Source organism: Onychomys torridus, chromosome 2, assembly GCF_903995425.1.
Source record: "Onychomys torridus chromosome 2, mOncTor1.1, whole genome shotgun sequence".
Classification (NCBI taxonomy): Eukaryota; Metazoa; Chordata; class Mammalia; order Rodentia; family Cricetidae; genus Onychomys; species Onychomys torridus.
Window position 1 is genome coordinate 38386004 of NC_050444.1, and position 18877 is coordinate 38404880.

Sequence of the window (18877 nt, forward strand, 5' to 3'; positions counted from 1 at the left end):
CTTGCTGTTTGTTGTGTGCAGAAACACTCACCAGTTACACCTATCTCCACCCATGCCTCTCCACACTGGGATTACAGACCCGCACGCTGGGGACTGGCCTTGACACAGATGTTGGAGATCTGTACCTACATCCTCATGTTGCCCACGAGGAACTTCAGTCACTGCCCGAGCCATCTCCCTAGCCACGGAGAAGCTTTTTCAACAACAGATCCCATCCTTTGGGGTTCTGATTGAAATGTTCAGCCCCCCTAAATGATTCCAAACGTGCAGCCAAGGTCACAAAGCACTGAGAGGCCTCCTAGTCCTTTGAGAAACTGTACAATAGCCACAGATCTGGGCTTTGCTGCTGCAGAATGAATACTGAGAGCCCCTTGCAGCCCAATAAGGCCACTGCTTGCCCCAGACACGGCTACAAACCAGAATAAAGCCCGGCTTCTCGCATCCAGGTGCCTAAGCTTCCTCCTGCACACGTGTTCGCTGTAGCCCCTCACTGTGGGTTTCAATCTGGGAAGCCCGCGTGGGAAGCCCTGTTGCAGCAGGGCCAAACATTAAGCCTGGAATGTTCCCTGCCAGCTTGTTGGACTCATCCCCTTCATACTGTAGGCAATTAAGATAAGGTCCCTATGCTAGAAAGGCAGCAGAGGAAGAAAGGGTGTACAAAACACTTAGTGATCCCCAACAGTCAAATAGACACACTAAAAGCAGAGAAGGGTTCCCCACAGGCTATAGCACCCTGCAAAGCCTGCCTGTGAGTCAGCTCAGGGAGGCCCAGCCCCTTCAGCAGAGCCTGATTTAGGATCAGCGCCTGCTTCCAGGCTGGGCTGGGCTGGGCTCCTCACAAGACCCACTCTTAATCGCAACTCCCCTTCTCCCTGGCTGCCTAAAGTGTCACATTTTGCTCATTCCCAAGCCTTCTCCCCCACCCCCCCCTTCCCAGACTACTTGCCAGTGAGCAGGGGGTGTTGTAACCCACCTCCGGCCTCCTCCCTTGATGACTGCCGCTAAGCAACTTTCACCTCTTATTGCAAAGGTATGAAGTTCCTCGGGAAGCCCAGGAGCCACACAGCTGCTTTTCTGCCTCTTTGCTGGCTCCTTTTGAAGATTCTGCAGCCGGGGCACTGCCTCCCTTATGACAACCGCTATGCTGGGTAAGTGGAGCCAACTTCGTGTCCTGCAAGGCTTGTGTGGGGGGGGGGGGGGGGGGGGGGGTTTGCTCCCACGTGCCTCACCATTTTGTTGTTGCTGTCGTTGTTTGTGGTTACTGTGTGACTCTGAAGGCTTTCATAGTCCCCTCTAGAAAGTGTATATTCAACATCCAGCACTTTGGTTCAGTTGGCTGAGAAATCTCAGTAGGCAAGTCTAGCTAGGTACTATTTAGAGTGTCCCAGCCCCGGCTGTGGCCTCGGAATTCAGTGGGAAAGTGTCCTGGTGTACAGTGGCCAGTATCTGCCGCATCTGCCTTGGTTGATGCTCAGCATAAAGGATACTGTTGTATCACATGAAGTATGACCTAAAAATTAAACAGTCTCTTTTAGAACTGTGCACACCAGCAGTGGGCAAAAATTTACCTGTGACTCATTTCAGAACTACATATGATTTTTAAGACTATTTCAGAGTGATTGTTAGATATTTCCAATCTGAGCGGTTCAAATAATTCAACACAAAATAAGCAGACTTTTATGAAAAGCAGAATGAAAGTAGTTGATGGTAAAATTGCGGGTATTTTTAAGGGGGAGAAACAAGAAGAAAACTGTTTTCTCCTCTGGGTAAGGTAGCAGGGTCTGAGATGGCAATCTTAGGGAGGCCCAGAGCTGGGACTAAAGAAGTGTACTACTACTGCGCCCATTCTTATTATCCTGAAGGCTTGCTGTGGTACAGACAGCGTGGCTTTGGCTCAGATTTGCAGAGGGCTGATCTTTGAATCCCGAAGTTATAGAATGCCCGCACTTCAGAGAGAAACCATAGTAGGTCCTCTAGATTGATCACCTGCTTCAAGCTGAGGAGGAGAAGAGGCTATACCTCTTTCTAAGCCATCATCTACTGTACCACTCACTTGGTCTCTGGTGAAAATGTTTAGCATCCCAAAGAAAAGTTGCTCTTCCTAGGAATGGTATGTGGAGCTTGTGAAGGCCCGAAACACAGAATTGTGAATTGTGCTTCCCTTTCTCTCCCCACGGCACCGGACTCTGCTTTTATTTAGTGATCTTCCACATACAGGGAGACAGTCACAAGTGTGTTCTCAATTGGAGAGAACGAAGGATGGAGGGGGATGTGCTTGGTGAGACAGAGGAGGGAATATAACCTTAACATTTCCCACCAGGGCTTTATGTTTTCTTGAGGCACAGAAAGGCATTTACGTCCAAGGGGTTCTTTCTGGTCTCCTGCACAACAAGGCCCAGGCTTTACAGCCTGTAATTTGTCTTGTGCACACAACACTTGTTAGAGATGTGGGCAAAGAAGTCTGTGCTAATGACGGACCTGCAGCCTAAGGTTGTGGAAGAGTTAAGTGACCCTTGGGCTGATGTCAGACCAGATGATAAACATATATCACAATTTACATGTGCTCCACGTGGTACAGGCTCTCACCCCTCCTCCACTCAGCTGTGGCCCTGTTCACAATTGCTTCAGTGTGTGGCACTCATCAATCACAAGTTACCAGGGCTGCTTCAGCTGAGCAGGTGTGCATCCTTCCTTCCCCAAGCACCACTGGGTGTAGGAGAAACAAAGCCAGCAACATCTTTTCCAGATAGAAGTTTTAGCCAACAGAGCCATTCCTGGGGGAGATTGTCCTGCCCCCTCTCCTGCTGTGCACTGAAGGTAATAATCGCCATTTCTCTTAGACAGCAACATAATAAGATAGTCCCGAATGTATAAATTACCAGATGTCTGAAAGTTGGAAGGAAAAAATAAAGAGAAGCTGAAGGATTGCTCACTACCTGTCCATCATAATAGAAGCCTAAGGCCTCTTGAAAATCGGAACTATTTCTGAGTTTTCTTACCATTGAAAACAGAGAACTCACCTCCGAGAGGCAGAAGTCATTTTCTCATTACCAAGGACAAATGCTACTCAGATTTGGAAGGGTTTTGCTTTGTTTGCTTAGGAACCACTTTTACATATGTAACTCTTTAGGGATCGGGCACCTGGTAGGAAAACAGGGTAAAATACCATCTAGAGTTGCCTTTGCCTCTGTCTATTTAGCATGACTGTAAGCTGCCTCATCGTTATCCCTTCACAGGTTTTTGTTCATTTTCTTGTTAATAATTATGGGGCAACCTTATCCCTTGCATTATGGTAAAGATATTTGGCAGATCTTGCCCCAAAGAAATATCATGTGATTGTCATCTGCAGGAAGGACCCTGAGCATGAATAAAAATGAGAATATTCAGGAAAAAACAGCACGCCCCTCCAGGGCAGCTAATAAACATCAGGTTCTCTCCATACAAACAGTTGAATATGGCCAATGTGTAATAGAGGCTTCCTTGAGTGTCTCAGGAAATAAGTTTAAAAATGAGTTAGAGAAACTACAAGCCTACAGGGAAAATCTGAAGACAAAGGCTGAGACCTTTTTGGATAACTGTATCAGATCACACACCTACAAGGGAGATTTAACAACACAGGTGAGAACAATTTGATTTCCAATAATATTACTCCACCACCGCTCAGCTGGTGAAGGGCTGCAGGGGCTAGCAATGCCAAATCAGACATTTCCACGATAATCAAGGTAAACAGGCAAACATCACTCCATCTTCTCCTTTCCCCTCATTTGTTTTCATGGAAGGACCTAGTTATTTACTATACTGTGAGCAGACAAATCATGACCTGCAACATTGAAACCTGGCTGGGACCCAAGTACAGGATGGCACATGAATCTGAGTGTTCCCTCCACATTGGTGGTTGAAACTTTTCAATCAGAAAAGACTTTTAAATCCAGGCAGTGGTGGCACATGCCTTTAATCCCAGCATTCGTGAAGCAGAGCCAGGCAGATCTCTGTGGGTTCGAGGCCAGCCTGGGCTACAGAGTGAGTTCCAAGAAAGGCTCAAAGCTATACAGAGAAACCCTGTCTCAAAAAACAAAACAACAAAACAAAAAGTCTCCACTTCCCTAGAATTGGCTAGTATGGCCAGGACAGTCCCATTTGTACCTACTGTTCTAACCTATTAACTGACAATGTCCTCTTTATGTCAGAGAAAAGTCCCCATGGACAGTATTTCAAGTGTGTAACACTTTTCTCATACCATTGGCTTCTTTAATGGGGTTACCTGCATTCCTTTCAACCACCTTCTCATTGCATTTCCAAAGAACAAATTTGTTCATAACTCTCCCATTCCAGTCAAAAGTACTTCGTTTGTTCCCGTTTCTCCCTGGGGATGGCTTCCAGCTACTTCAGAACTACTTTACCTCAACCTGGGGAAAGCTCCTCCCAACCGGTGTGCCTCTAGTCCGCTCTCCTACTGGTGATCTTACCACAGTGATGTGTATGTTATTCTTTTGCTCAAAGGTTGACTTTGATTCTCATCCAGATTTCTCCGTCTGGCTTTCAAGGCAGCTATAATAGGACTGTCTCTGTTCCACTCTTCTTCCTCATCTGTGAGACCCATCTCTAACCAGAGAAGCTGACTTGTAGCACTGTACACTTCTAGCCACTGAAGCAGTCAGACCAGAAGCCTAAGACAAAGAGCAGCCCTCTCAGCTCATGAATGACAGAAATGTGCTAGCTGGCTCTCTGGGACATTATAAAGCACATGTGGTGAGTCAGTCGTGCTGTTGGTTTTGAACCATTTCCTCACAGTGTACACTTCATCTCTAGTAGCTTCTGGAAGTTCCTTTTACTTTCTCCCTTTATTAGTGATTGAGTATTTTTAGTTTTCCTTATGTGCTGGCTCAAAGCAGAGCCCTGAAGAGCTGTTTATCGACTCATAGAGCAAAAGCTTACCTCACTGCAGTATGCTGTGTGTGTTAGGGCTTCGTGCTTTGCTTACTAAAGATGCATAGACTGCAGCTCACGATGCCTCTGAATGAGTGGTTCTCAACCTGTGGGTCATGACCCACACAGGCATCCCATATCAGATATCCTGCATATCAGATATTTTTCTTACATTTTATAACAATAGCAAATTACAGTTACAAAGTAGCAATGAAAATAATTTTATGGTTGGAGGGTCACCACAGCATGACAAACTATATTGAAGGGTCACAGCATTAGGAAGGTTGAGAACCACTGCTCTGAACTGAACTCACAAGCAGATGATGAGGCTAGGCTCTCTCTCCACTCACCCAGCTAGTAGACGGAGGAATGTCTCTAACACTCCTGAGCCACTTTCTCCTGAGAGCCCAGTCTGATAATGGATCCTTTATTTTATGGTAGCAGGATGTCTTCTGGGTGACAGCATTACCTATAATCCCCTCCATCTCTCGAAAAGGCATCAAAGGCTGTTAATGTTTCATCATATCACAGTTTGGGCTGACCACAAACACACCAACACTTCTGTCTTTGTGCAGAATTCTAAGCAGAGAACCTGGGATTGCAGCAGAGAAAATAGAAGCTCTCTTGGCGACTTGTTCTTTAGAGTCTTCCTTATGCTCAGTCAGTAGGTAACTAGTTTACTGGGTTAGAATTTGCTAAGTCTGTGCCATTCCATTCTGCCAGAGGTATCTGCTTTTCCATGGTAAAATAGGCCGCAGAAGAGAAAGTTCCAGGAGCATGGTCTGGTTGCTGTTATAAATTCTCTAAAATTTATTTCATTGCATGATGAAATAAACTTCTGAGTAGTTTCCTTCAGCAAAATCACCATTTTTGCCTTTTCACTGTTTTTAAAATAGTAAAGCATTCTCTTTTAATATCTTCTTTTAATATAGTGTTGGGTCACCTTGCTTTTGTTTGTTATTGCTGTAGCAAGGATCCCCTACCCTTAATAACCTAAATAAATTCAATTTGCCCTCATATAAAAATCCAGAACAGCTACAACTATTGGTAGTGCCAGAGATCCAGGCCCCCAAGGTCCTGCAGCTTTGACCTGATCAACACGCAACTCCAAATATGGTCTGGGAAGGGAGCATTCATGTCCCAGTCCAGCCAATAGGAGAATGGAAAGGAGGGTCAAGGGTCAGAAGTTTGACCTCTGCCCTCTGTGGACAAGAATTGGGCAGATGGTTTGGGTACAAGTGAGGTCATGAAGTGCTGTCTAGCTGAGGGCCAGATCTGGAAACCCTTGCTGAGGGACACCCGTGGGTTTGCAGGAGTCCCACTGACACCTGGACCACAGCCCATCCTCCCTTCACCTTGGTTCTCCAGATGCAGTTTCACACTTTAAATCGATAGAAAAGGCATATTTTTATTTTACAAATGCTCTTTCCAAGTCATTGAATGTCAGAACTAAAGGAGACAGAAAAATCATAGCCCAGTCTTCTTGTGTAATAATGGAGCAAACAGAACTACACAAAGATGAGGGGTTTGCAGAGCTGGGTTGGGTTAGGACCGACACCCAGGGGAGTCAATTCTCAGCACTCCTCACAGTTGATACTGGAGTGTTCGGTGGCTCTAGCAGTCATCCGAACCTTTCCCATTCCCTTGAATTTTTGAGGATGAAGTCATATGTTTTGGCACAGCCGGGGAGTCTTTAAAGAGGGAATACTTCATTTCTGAAAATATTTGTAAGGTGTCTGCCTGTTGCTAGTCTCAGACCACATAGATGAAAGAGCAGTCCACACAACTCCATAATGAGTGACTCAAGCAGGGAAACAGAGTTCCTACCCCAACAGAGAGAATTCTTCATGCCAGGTAAGTGCACAAGAGGGTCACCTAATCCAGACTGGAGGACGGAAGGAAGGTCAGAGTTGATTTCTCAGCTGTGAGATGTTTCTCGAAGGACAAACAGAAATTTGAGCGGATTATTGAACAGATAAGGAATGAGACCTTTTCCTTCTAAATGATTGGTGCTGAGAGGGCATGGCCTCATCTCTGTCAGAAAAGAGAAACAAAGCCAACAAGCAGAAATGTGTGGAAGGCTTTCCAGAGATGGGGATGCTTCGTTTCAAAGGGCTTCAGGAGAGCTCAGTGAGGTCTAGATCACCAGGGGGATATCATTTCTCTCGATGAAGATGCAGGTGTAAGAGAGGCATATTTTGTCATCTGTCCCACACAATTCTAATCTCACCTAAGGTGATAGAATACTAATATATTCTCAGGAAATTCAGACGAAGTTTTAAAAGAAAGTTCTCTCTGGAATCCCTGAGAAGGGAAGACAAGAAGGCAGATGACTGTCCACAAGACAACTGGGATAATAATGATTATACCATGAGGCTTCTGCAATGACTGGAAGACAGAGACGGGGACCAGTTACAGAGCCATTCAAGGGGTAGAACTGTTGCAATTAGGTAACTGGATAGATAAAAGAGGGATAAATGATTCACACTCAGGATTGTATAACTAAACCAAAATCGTTATAGAGAACATAAACTTTTTTCAGATATATGCAACTAAAGATGCCCATTTTAAGCCCAGTTGCATATATGGATTTGAAGTTAGAGACAGAGAAAGACAGAGACAACAGAGAGGGAGACAGAGATGATAGACAAGGAGAGGGGCAGACAGACACAGGGAGACAGACAGATAGAGGGAGAGTTAGACAGACACATACACAAGGAGAGAGAGACACACAAGGAGAGACAGACAGACACACAGAGAGACAGACACACATACACAAGGAGAGAGAGACACACAAGGAGAGACAGACAGACACACAGAGAGACAGACACAGAGACAGAAATACAGAGAGACAGACACACACAGACATAGACAGGGAGAGACAGACAGAGAGACACACAGAGAGACAGACAGAGACACAGAGACACAGAGACACACAGGGAAATACAAACAGAGGAAAGACACACACACAAAGAGAGGTACACAGAGAGAAACAGCGACACACACAGACACTGAGAAATAAAATGTACTAAATGATATGCAAACAGAATTTCTAAATACCTGGTAGAGCACTCAGCAAGAGTGCACTGACATGAAAAGAGAGGACAGTCAGAAACTAGGGGCAATATCAGAGAAGAAACCAATAGAGAGGTCCAGAAAACCACAAACACAGAAAATGACAACAAGAGGAAATGAATGTTGAATGTCAAGAAGGAGAGGCCAGTTGCCCCAGTTATTACCAGGTGGTACCTGCTGGTTTCCATGAGGAAATCCTGTATGATGTCATTAAAGACACCTTTAGCCCCAGGATGGCTGAAGAACCAGAGCAAGCTGAAGACATAATGGAGTGTGGAAAAATAGCATTGAGTGTGGACAATAATTTCAAGTGGCTTGTCCCAGAAAGGAAGGTGGGCATAGGGGTGCGGGATCCAAACCTCACACTTGAAGGAGACCTTTGCTATTTTGCTTTTATTTAAGGAAGGTACAGTATGCTCTTGTCTCACACCAGGACATATAGAGAAGAGTGAGAGACTGGAGGTAAAGAAGAGGCAGAGAGAAAATGATGGAGCAGGATCTCCATGGGACAGAATACTGTTGACCCTTCCTTCTTCTACAAAGTAGGGAGTCATGTCCTAACTCTATGGCAGTAGAATGAATAGACATGAATAAAGGAGCAAGGATTTAGGTTCTGGATGTTCCTGATGGAAATGACCTGAATCCTTTAGAAGGGTTACCACTGATGGTAAAGATGATAGCTCACAATAGAACCATCTCCAGCACATAAATTTCTTCTGAATACTTCCATGTAACTTCGTGTCACAAGTAACATCACCCATAAACTATATCTCTGCCTATGGCATTTTCACAGAAGGATAAGGGTGTGTGTTTCAACACACCTGTATGTGGTCACAGTGAAAATCAAACAAGAATATCAGGAGCCTCCAGTCCCCGCCCATTCTCTGCCTCTCTTTCTCTGTGTCTGGGAGATAGACCTCTCAGTCTTTTATCTGGTTACTTTCTCCATCAGGCCAGTGGAGGCAAAAAGAGTGAAAAATCAGAGTATTTATTCCCTGCCTCTCCTTTCTGGCTTCGTTTTAGTGCAACATTCTGACAGTAGCTGGATCGTCCGTGAACATCTCATGCTGGGGTAGCTGTCTGCCAGCATCCAGCTCTCTCTGGCCTCTAGAGTGTAATTCCTTTGTTGCTCAGACCCAGGGACCACTTATGTTTGGGTGCAGCAGCACTTCACGACTGTCCACTCCAGTCATCATGGTCATGTCATTGAATAACTCTAACTGAACCATTTGAATGCGATTTCTCTCTTCTGGTGAAACACCTGGAATTGAAGGCACACAGACAAAAATACATGATTTGTGTTAGAGTCATTTCTGGAGCGCTGAAATGAAAAACAGAAAACCTAAATAGCAGTGCAAGAAGGGAAGGGGGAAGACAACCATTAATTTCTCTTTCTATCCCATGGGAGGAAATGGCATAGTCCTTTGTAAACCAACATCTAATACAAGGTGTTATATTATATGGTTGTGATAATAACTAATTGGGAAGGCTCAGCTCTTATGCAGGCACATCTGTTTACAAAATTGACTGTTTGTATACCCTTCCACCTTTCTGAGGCATTAAGTAAAAGTCTATGAACATCTTGATTGTTTTCTTAGGAAGAACTGGAAATACCTTCTAGTCCATTTCCCAAACTCCCATCCTTCACCCTGCTTCTGCTGATCACATACTGGCCATCATTCCTCAGCACATCTGAGGTGAAGATTTTCAGTGAATCTGTCTCTGTCTTGCAGAGAGAGTGTATGGACATTTTTACTCCCTGGGGGATTAATATTTTAATTCAACAGTCTAGGTGGAAGAATAGAGAGGAGGGAGAGAGAAGGCTGGAGAGAAGGAGTAACACATATGAGCAAATAATCAAGTCAAAGGAAAATACCCCTTCACTAGGCCATCACATACTCTCTCTGGTCTGTCTCTCCTTTTGTTTTTTTGACATGCTCCCTCCCCCTTGGATTTTTCAGTTATTTTAGACTTCGGTTGCCTGCTAAAAGAGAAGACTTCCAAGGTGCCACACATCTATCACCAGATAAGAATCTGGTTTATTTTTGCGCACACAGAACCTTCAACCTTTTGCATGTGTGACCTCATTGGCCATATTTCCATTTCCCCCACTTGTCTTTCAAAATTTCTACAACTTGTCAGACCAATTCATGAATAAGATAAATATATTCTGAGTTTCTTTTATGGTTTTACAGTTAACAATGGAAATTAACTTACCTTCTTCTCATTTCTGACCCCAAACTTTTTACTAATAAAGGAAAAGAGGGGGAGGGAGATGGGGAGGGAAGCAGACAGGGAGGGCACACATATAAGCAGGGAATGAAAATGTCAGTGTATTAGGGCAGTGTGTGCTCTTCACTGACAAGATGGAGGGCCACAACATCTGCCCTGCGTCATCTCACTCCCTTACTTCCTGCTACAAGCTATAAAGGCCCCTTATCTCTTCTCTTCCTCCCAAGGCACCTTTCATCCTTTCTGTCAGCATTACTGATGGACAACCTGCACATTACAGGTTGATTTAGGGTCTAGGAGTCTTAGACCAAATGTGAGATACTAAAAAAGAGCCCTGCTTCAGGTACTCATGAATAAAACAGTCTCTTGGGGGATTTACATTCTAAAAGGATGATTGAAAATTAATAAACCATGGTGTTGAGTTCTGATAAGGGCTATGGAGAGAGATAAAGTGCAGAAGAGGGATAAAGAATGTCAGGAGAGTTGATAGGAGGAATAAAGAAGGAAACCAGGAGTAATATGGCTAAAGACAGAAGTTTCTAGGTATAAGAAAGTGTTGAGCTGAAAGTCTCTGTGTGTGACCTTGAACAGTGTGCCCCACCAGCCAGCAGCAGCACCTGGGAACTTGTTAGAAATGGAAGTTCTCGCTGGGCAGTGGTAGCACACACCTTTGATCCCAGCACTCGGGAGGCAGAGCCAGGCAGATCTCTGTGAGTTCGAGGCCAGCCTGGTCTACAGAGTGAGATCCAGGACAGGCACCAAAACTACACAGAGAAACCCTGTCTTGAAAAAAAAAAAAAGGAAGGAAGGAAGGAAGGAAGGAAGGAAGGAAGGAAGCAAGCAAGCAAGCAAGCAAAAGAAAGAAAGAAAGAAATGAAGTTCTCCAACAAGGAGTGTTGGGAGTGGGACCTGGCAGCCTGCATCCTCAACAGCTCAGGCTGTCATGAAGCTAAGGTTTGAAAAGCACTGGAAAGAACCAGAAGTGAGGAGTGTGGGGTACAGGCAGGAGCATCCATTTAGTGGAGCTGTATATCCTTTGTTGTTATGTTGTTCACTAGGTAACCATCTACTTCCTTTTGTGAACTGCCCAGAACCACATACAGCTCTCTTCCTCTGTGCCATTTTCTCTATAGCACACTTCAAGTCAACCCTCAACCATCTACACCTGTCCACCCTTTAGGATCCAGTTCACTTTGTCCTCATCCAGCCAAGGCTATGATGTCACCAATCAGCTATGATTGCTCCCATCTGAGAGCCCACAGCACCCTCTCTATCCTTTATACCACTGTACTATTCAGAATGTGTTTCCCTGTGTGGCTGTGCTCTAGGTTCTGTTAGGTGAGAAACAAGTGGGCATGAGATACGGTATCTTCTGTGAACCTGTTTTCCCACAGTCCCCAAAGGGTATTTGGAATGTTCAGTAAAAACTGAGATGGATGGATGGGTGGATGGATGGATAGATAGGAGAGAGAGGAAGGGAGAAAAAGTTGGGCATGAGATAGGGGAAGGAACAAACTTGGCATCAAATCTCAGACACTGCCCGATGAGCTTTTGTGGATGAGCAGCATTGAGAACTTGAAAGCACTTGCCTCAGAGGAATCCCACCCTCCTGTTACCGGATCCTCCCTGTACAGTGTCTTTGGGGCTTTATAATCTTATCCAGGTGTGGTCTTAGGTATTTTGTTAAGCCCCCAAGCACCTAAGATTGCTGTGAGCAGGATTCTGCTTCTCGGATGAGATCTCTGAGCAAAACCGCTGCTCCCTGGCTGGTGCCAGAGAGTACCCTCTGCCTGCCATGTTTGTTAGCTGCTGCTTTTCTTTCCTTTGGTTGGGTTTGGCTTCCTCTTATGTTTTTATTAGCATATATTAATTATAAATAATAATGGGTTTGTTATGGCATTGCTGGGCATTGATCTAATACATTTTGTTTGTACTCATTTTCTGATTTGACTTTTTTGAGATAAGATTTTAATATGTAGCCAAAGTTGGCCTTTTATTCTTAGTCCTCCTGCCTCAACTTCCAGACTGCTGGGATTAGAAGCTTTAGACAACACATGGTTTTAGCCATCGCCTTTTGCCAGTGTAGAGAAGTACATGTGATTGTATCATCTAAAGAATATGTATAACTTTGCCAGAAGTTATAGACTGCTGCTCAGTCAGTTTATTCAAGGATCACGTCCTCTCTCTTTTCAAAACTAATTCTTAATAACCAAAAGTCTTTTTAAAGTCTTTTAGAAATGTCTTGTCTATAAATTCATTCATCTTTTTCTATTTCTTTGGATGCCCCAATTCAGGAAGAACAAAGCCTGCTTATAGGCCTATCCTCAGTGCCCTAAGTCAGATCCCTGAATTAACTTCAGGGTCTGCAGAATTCAGATTTTTCTGAAAGCACAGGCAGAGTTTCTTTCAAATAAGCTCAGGATAAAAACCTGAAGAGCTGATTAAAGAGAGAGCTGCACATGTGGTAGGTACAGAGGCCTCAGGCTGAGGGGGAGTTCCTGACTGATGCTCAGCATGTTTCTCAGGACAGTGGTTCCAGAAAATCCTGAACAACCCAGACTGCTCATAAAGCCAGCTGGCTCCTGTGAGAAAGGCCTAATGGGAGGAAAGGGTGGAGGAGATGAGGGACTGTAGGCTGAGTTGATGACCAATGGCCAGTGATTTAATGTCACACCCACATAACCAACACGTGGCCACTGTTCAGCATCTACTGCATCAAGAGGGCTGTAACTCTCCCTACCTGACATTACCATTAAGCACAATGCAGTTGACAGGCTGATGCAATCTAAGCAATTTCCATCTCCTCCACTGTGTAGAACACCAATATTATTTATGTATTTTATCCGCTCTGAGCAGAGGATACAGAGATACCCATTTAATAATTTGGCTAGCCCTGTATGCTCATCTTTCTTGCCATTGATAGCAGCAAATGATCACTTTCTCTCATAACTCTTTTGAAACATCACTTAACTTCCTCCCAGGCTCTCAGAAAGTTCCATAAAAGCACTCATCACTTTGTATGGCAATTATTCATTTCCTTTTCCTAACTATAATGTGTTCTCTTTGAGGGAAGGGCCTTTTTCTTATTTTCTCTCAAATCCAATCTCTCCAAAGACTGGCACATACCTGTTATCCCACTCGTCACTAGCATTGAACGACAATAAATTGCCAATATGCATGTTTTAAGATATAAAATTACAACGGTTTCAGATGTTTCAATAATATAGCTGTTAATTCTGAATAATGAGCACATTTTCTCTGATAGGCAGCTGATATGCAGATTTTTTTTCATGAAAGTACCAAAGATCTATCAACTTCAGAGAGTACTCTGCTAGAACCACTCAAGGTTAGATGTGCAAATGAAGCCTGGGGACTCTGTTAATGGCACAGATTGATTGAACTTCAGAAAGACTTAATAGAACCAGAGACCCTACATTTCTCACAAGTTCCCAGGTGATGCCAACACAGAACCAGGCTTTGAGCATGTTATTGGGCCACAGAAGAGAAGTCCAATGTGTTCAATCCAGCTCTGCCACTGGCTGTATGTTACTTTAATAGTCATTGTCTTTTCTGAGCACTGCTTTTTGTAATATCCAGAGATCATGTTAGCAGCTTGCATCTTCCAAATCCCATGTCCATGATCAGCTTCAGGGTCATGACATGTTTAACAAGTAGATAGAATCTGTGAGACATATAGGAACACCCTCAGGGTGCCTGGTTCTATGTGCCAGCTCTCCCATTTACTACCAAGGTGAGCTTGGAGGGAGTGAATCCCTCCATGACTTGGTTTCTCTGTCAGTAAACTTGAACATTATTGACTGAGTTCATATATGCTACGTGCTTAGAACAGGCAGAAGATGGCATATATAAACTTAACAAATATGAACTACTTTCCATATTAATATTCTTTGTAGTTTCATTTGTGAGATGCTTTTTCCTAAGGGAAATATCTGAAATGTGGACAGATATTTAGAGTACATAGAAAGATGTTTATCAACAATTTATGTGCTCTGTCAGGACTAGAATGTAACTTCTTTTTAATAATAAACCAAAGGTCAATTGCAGTACATATAGTGGAATCTATTGTGCCCATTGTAAATGTCTACAAGCAACTTTGAATGGTCAAGATATAAAACAGAAAATGAGCTCTAGAGTAGCATTGGCTATTCTGGTTTTATAATAATGTACTTTTACATATGAGAGTGTCCCTATACCTAGGTTGAAAACTCCAAAATATTAAGGGATTTGGGACATGTTTTGTTTTTGTGGCCAGGTGATTTCACTATAGATTTTGTCATCCCTGTACTTTTTTCTTCAATTTGCTAATTGCTTTATGTGAACCATGGAAACTTTCTATATTCAAAGAAAACTAATTTCAAGCATGTATAAATTCTCAAAACAAAACAAAAAAAGGGCCTAAGGCAATTTTTACCTTCTAGGGTATCCTGTGCCAAAGTTGTCTTAGGAGCTTTGCAAGTAAGAATCAGGAGTCAGTGTATGTAATAACATAGCAGCCCATGCCAAACTAATGGCTGAAAAGAGAAATAAGCAAGTCATTTGCTATTCCTTACAGCAGATGAGATGGCTGGGTGTGCCAGCAATGTATTAAATCACTAAAGCAGCTGCCTCAGTGGATGTCACTTACACACTGGGGAGATGTGGAAATGAGGGGGCAGGGCTCAAAGCCTTTCAGCTCAGAGAGGTACCAAAAGCAGCCACATCATGCTGATACATGTGTTTAAGGAGATGGTTTTCAAATGACAGTTTTCAGTGGTCACAATGCAATGGCACTATTAAATCTATATTTAGATGTTTGTTTAGAAGAGAGGGAAAGCATTTGAAATGAGGGCACAGAAAATCCAATCCATTACACTTTTACATATATTCCCCTATAACAGATATTTTCCCCAGTCTGAGGTAGTCCATTATATTTTAAGAAGAAATGCAGGAGAAATACTTGCCAGAAGTTTCATGCACCATTAATTTCTTTTTAAAATTGCGGTAATAATGATCATTGAAACATAGTACAGGTTGAATGTCTTTTGATTACCACAAAATGAGTTGAGGAATATTTTGTTCCTGCTTCTGTGGGCTATGGATAGACAGGAGTTTGTCCGAACACAATTTCTATTGTTGTTCCATGGTCTGATAAAGTCTCTCATCTTATTTTTTATCTAACTGTTTAATAATGATATTCTCACTCTTCAGTTTGATATTTTGTGTGATCAGTGGCTATTTTATTCGATCCCTAATCCAACAATCATTACCTGAAAACTACAAAGAAATTATTTGGAGATTATTGCAAATCCCTTATCTTATTTCTTGGAGTTAAAGAGTGTTAAAAAGTGGTTATTGCATTCTCTCTTACTTTGTGATGATTTGCAATGTAACTCTAGACAATCCATTGTCACTGAGAAAAGGTGACCTCCAAAGTACAATGACTGAAAAAACGTTGTATGTGTTCACTGATTTTATCTCATCCTTACGTTACTTTTGTATGTTTGACACACTAAGTAATACATGTAAGTGATTTAAAAATAAATGTGAAGATTGGAAGTGTACATAAATTTCAGTCATGGGTCCCTGAAAACAGAAAGAATGGGGCTGAGGAGGCAGTTCAGTTAGTAAAGCTCATGTTTCCCAAGAATGATGATGATCTGAGTTTGTTCCCCAGAAAATACTAGCAATCTGGATGTGGCAGGATAATCTGGTGTGTTAAAACAGATAATCTGGTGTAGTGGGATAATCTGGGTGTGGTGTGGTAATCTGGGTGTGGTGTAGTAATCTGGGTGTGGTGTGGTAATCTGGATGTGTTGGTACATGCCTGTAATCTCAGTCCTGGGGAAGTGGACAAAAGAGGATAAATGGGGCTCAAATCCAGGAAGCCTAGATGACTCTGCAAACACCTGGTAACAGTTATCTTTAAAAGTAAAAGCTGTCTTTAAAAAAATTATGAAGAGCAGCTGAGGAAGAGACCTGAGCTTAACCTCTGGCATCTGCACATATAAAATACACAGATCAGACATATACCCACACATATATACCCCAAGTTATGAACATATACACACATAACCCAAAAAGAAAATAGAGATGATGATAATCCCTAAACTCCATTAAGCTAAACAGTAGAAGCATATCTTGCTTCTATATTTTATATTCATATTATATGTATATAATATAATTTATATTATATTTCAATAAAAAAAACTTATTGTTTTTTATTGAGCCAAGTTGTCTTATATAACAGGAATATAAAGTCCTAGGAAAAAGGAAGACAAAGACCTTAGCATTGTGGGTCTTTTTCCTACAGGGAACAAAGACAAAGAACAAATAGTTGTAGGTTCTTAAAAAAGAGAGGAAATAAACAAAAAAAAAATTTTCACACAACTTATTCAATATGTTCATTCATCATCTGTGTACCAGACACTGTACTAAACACTTCCTAGAGAATACAGGTGTTCTATGCTTTCACTGAATGCATACTCTGGGCTAGGAGGCAGATATTAATTAAAACTGTGATGCAGATGACGCAGGAGAAACATGGCAAGAGCTGACAACTCCAGAGGAAATTATATTGGTTGCTTTTTCCAATGCTGTAACAAAATACCCAACAAGAAGCAGCTCAGAGGAAGAAAGAAAAGCTTGTTTGTGGCTCATGGCATGAGTGGATTCAAGTTACCATGGGGAGAAGACATGGCCATGCTTGGCTTTGTGCTGGTGTGAGCCTGTGGTGGTTGCTGGATCTCAGTGGACAGGAAGCAGACAGATAATGTGAAGTGGAGCTGGGCTCTGAAACTCAAGGTTTACCACCCCAGTGACACACACTTCCTCCAGGTAGGCTCTCCCTCCTAAAGCAGTGGTCCTCAACCTTCCCAATGCTACCACCCTCTACTTCCTCATGTCGTGGTGACCCCATAAAATTATTTTCATTGCTACTTCATAACTGTCATTTTGCTACTGTTATAAATCATAATATATTTTTGGAGATAGAAGTTCCTCAGAGGGGTCATGACCTCAGAGGTTGAGAACCCCTATCCTAAAGGTTCACCATTCCCCCAAAACAATGCCAACTGGGGACCAAATGTTTAAACACATTAGCCTGAGTGGGGCGGGGCATTTCACATCTAAAAGGTGAGAAAATTGTTAACCAGATTTGGAGAATGGTCCTAAACTGGGAAGGGTCTTTCTCATGGTGTTATCTTTAAGCAGAGTCTTGCATAAAAAGCCACTTGCCAGGTGTAGCTGTTACAGCAAATGAAAGCTGTTGACAGAATTGCTGGCTCCAACCTAGATGAAAGGAACAAGAGGAACAGTGTTGTATGATATTTTGTTTGTGTTCTGGCAAATAAAGCTTGCCTGGAGATCCAAGGTCAGAGCTAGCCACTAGTTAATCAGAGAAGTCAGGCAGTGGTGGCTCACCCCTTTAATCCCAGCATTTGGGAGGAGGAAGCAGGAAGATCAGGAGTTCAAGGCCACCACAGGAGATTGAACCAGTCTAAAAATGAAACAGAGCTGGGGGGGGAGGGGGGACTCATACCTTTGATCCTAGCATTTGGGATCTCATGCCTTTGACCCCAGTACTAGGCAGGTGGAGACAGGAATATAAGGTGGGTGGAGACAGGGTCTCCAGCCCCATTCAGTCAGAGTATTCCAAGAGGTAAGAAGTGACTGTGGCTGCTCCTTTGCTTCTCTGATCTTTCAGGTTATTACCCCAATATTTGGCTCCAGGTTTTATTGTTAAGACTAGTTAGATTCATACTTGAGTACATGATGGGTCTACTACCCATTGATCATTCATGTGAAGTGTGGTGGTTTGAACAGTGCTCCCCTAGGCTCATACTAAACTTGAATGTTTAGTCACTTGTTTGAGGAAGCATATCACTTTGAGGTTTCAAAAGCCTATGCCAAGCCCTCTGTCTGTCTCTGTCTGTCTCTGTCTGTCTCTGTCTCTGTCTCTGTCTCTGTCTCTCTCTCTGCTAAATTATTGGAATATAGCTCTCAGCTGCTGCTCTAGCACCTGCCTGTTGCCATGCTCCCTACCATAATAATAGACTAAACCTCCAAAAATACAAGCAAGCCTTCAAATTAAATGATTTCTTTTATAAGAGTTGCCTTGGTCCTGGTGTCTCCTCACAACAATGGGACAGTGACTTAAGATGTGAGGTCTCTCAGTCTCACTTGCTCTCCACTCATGTGATGTGATGGATGTGAAGACTATGTAGGCACATTTTTAAAAGACTTACCTGATCTTGCTATTGTACACTTGAAACTACTGTGCATCATGCCTGATGAAACCCTCTACTTTGTCTACAGAACATTCTGAATGGGAGCTGTTAGCTTTAAGAGTCAATGAACTCCTGAGAGTTGGCTGTCAAGTTGGAAGGAAAGGTACAGAGAAATTTCAAAAGAAAAGTGAAGAGTTCATCCAATTATTCTTTATCAATAAAAAATCAGGAGTCAGATATTGGGGTAAGAACCTGAAAGACCAGAGAAGCAGCAGAGCAGCCACCAGTAACCTCCTACCTCTTCCGTTCCTCCATCCAAAAAAGGCTGAGATCCTCTCTCAGCCATGCCTTACTACTTTCTGTCTCCTATCTGTCCTCAGTCCTCCAAAACCTCTATGGTTAATTTTGGTCAGCTAGTG

At 42.9% G+C, this 18877-nt stretch overlaps 1 protein-coding gene across 2 annotated transcripts in view; it reads left to right on the forward strand.

Annotated features, from left to right (window-relative positions):
- The first annotated feature begins 807 nt into the window (after positions 1-807).
- Cpa6 (carboxypeptidase A6) overlaps positions 808-18877 on the forward strand; it is a 315538-nt gene continuing 297468 nt past the window's right edge. For both annotated transcript variants that reach the window (XM_036179829.1, XM_036179830.1), the window contains exon 1: positions 808-1148. In XM_036179829.1, the coding sequence (XP_036035722.1) occupies positions 1033-1148 (116 nt within the window). In that variant the 5' untranslated portion in view covers positions 808-1032. The remainder of the gene's footprint in view (positions 1149-18877) is intronic.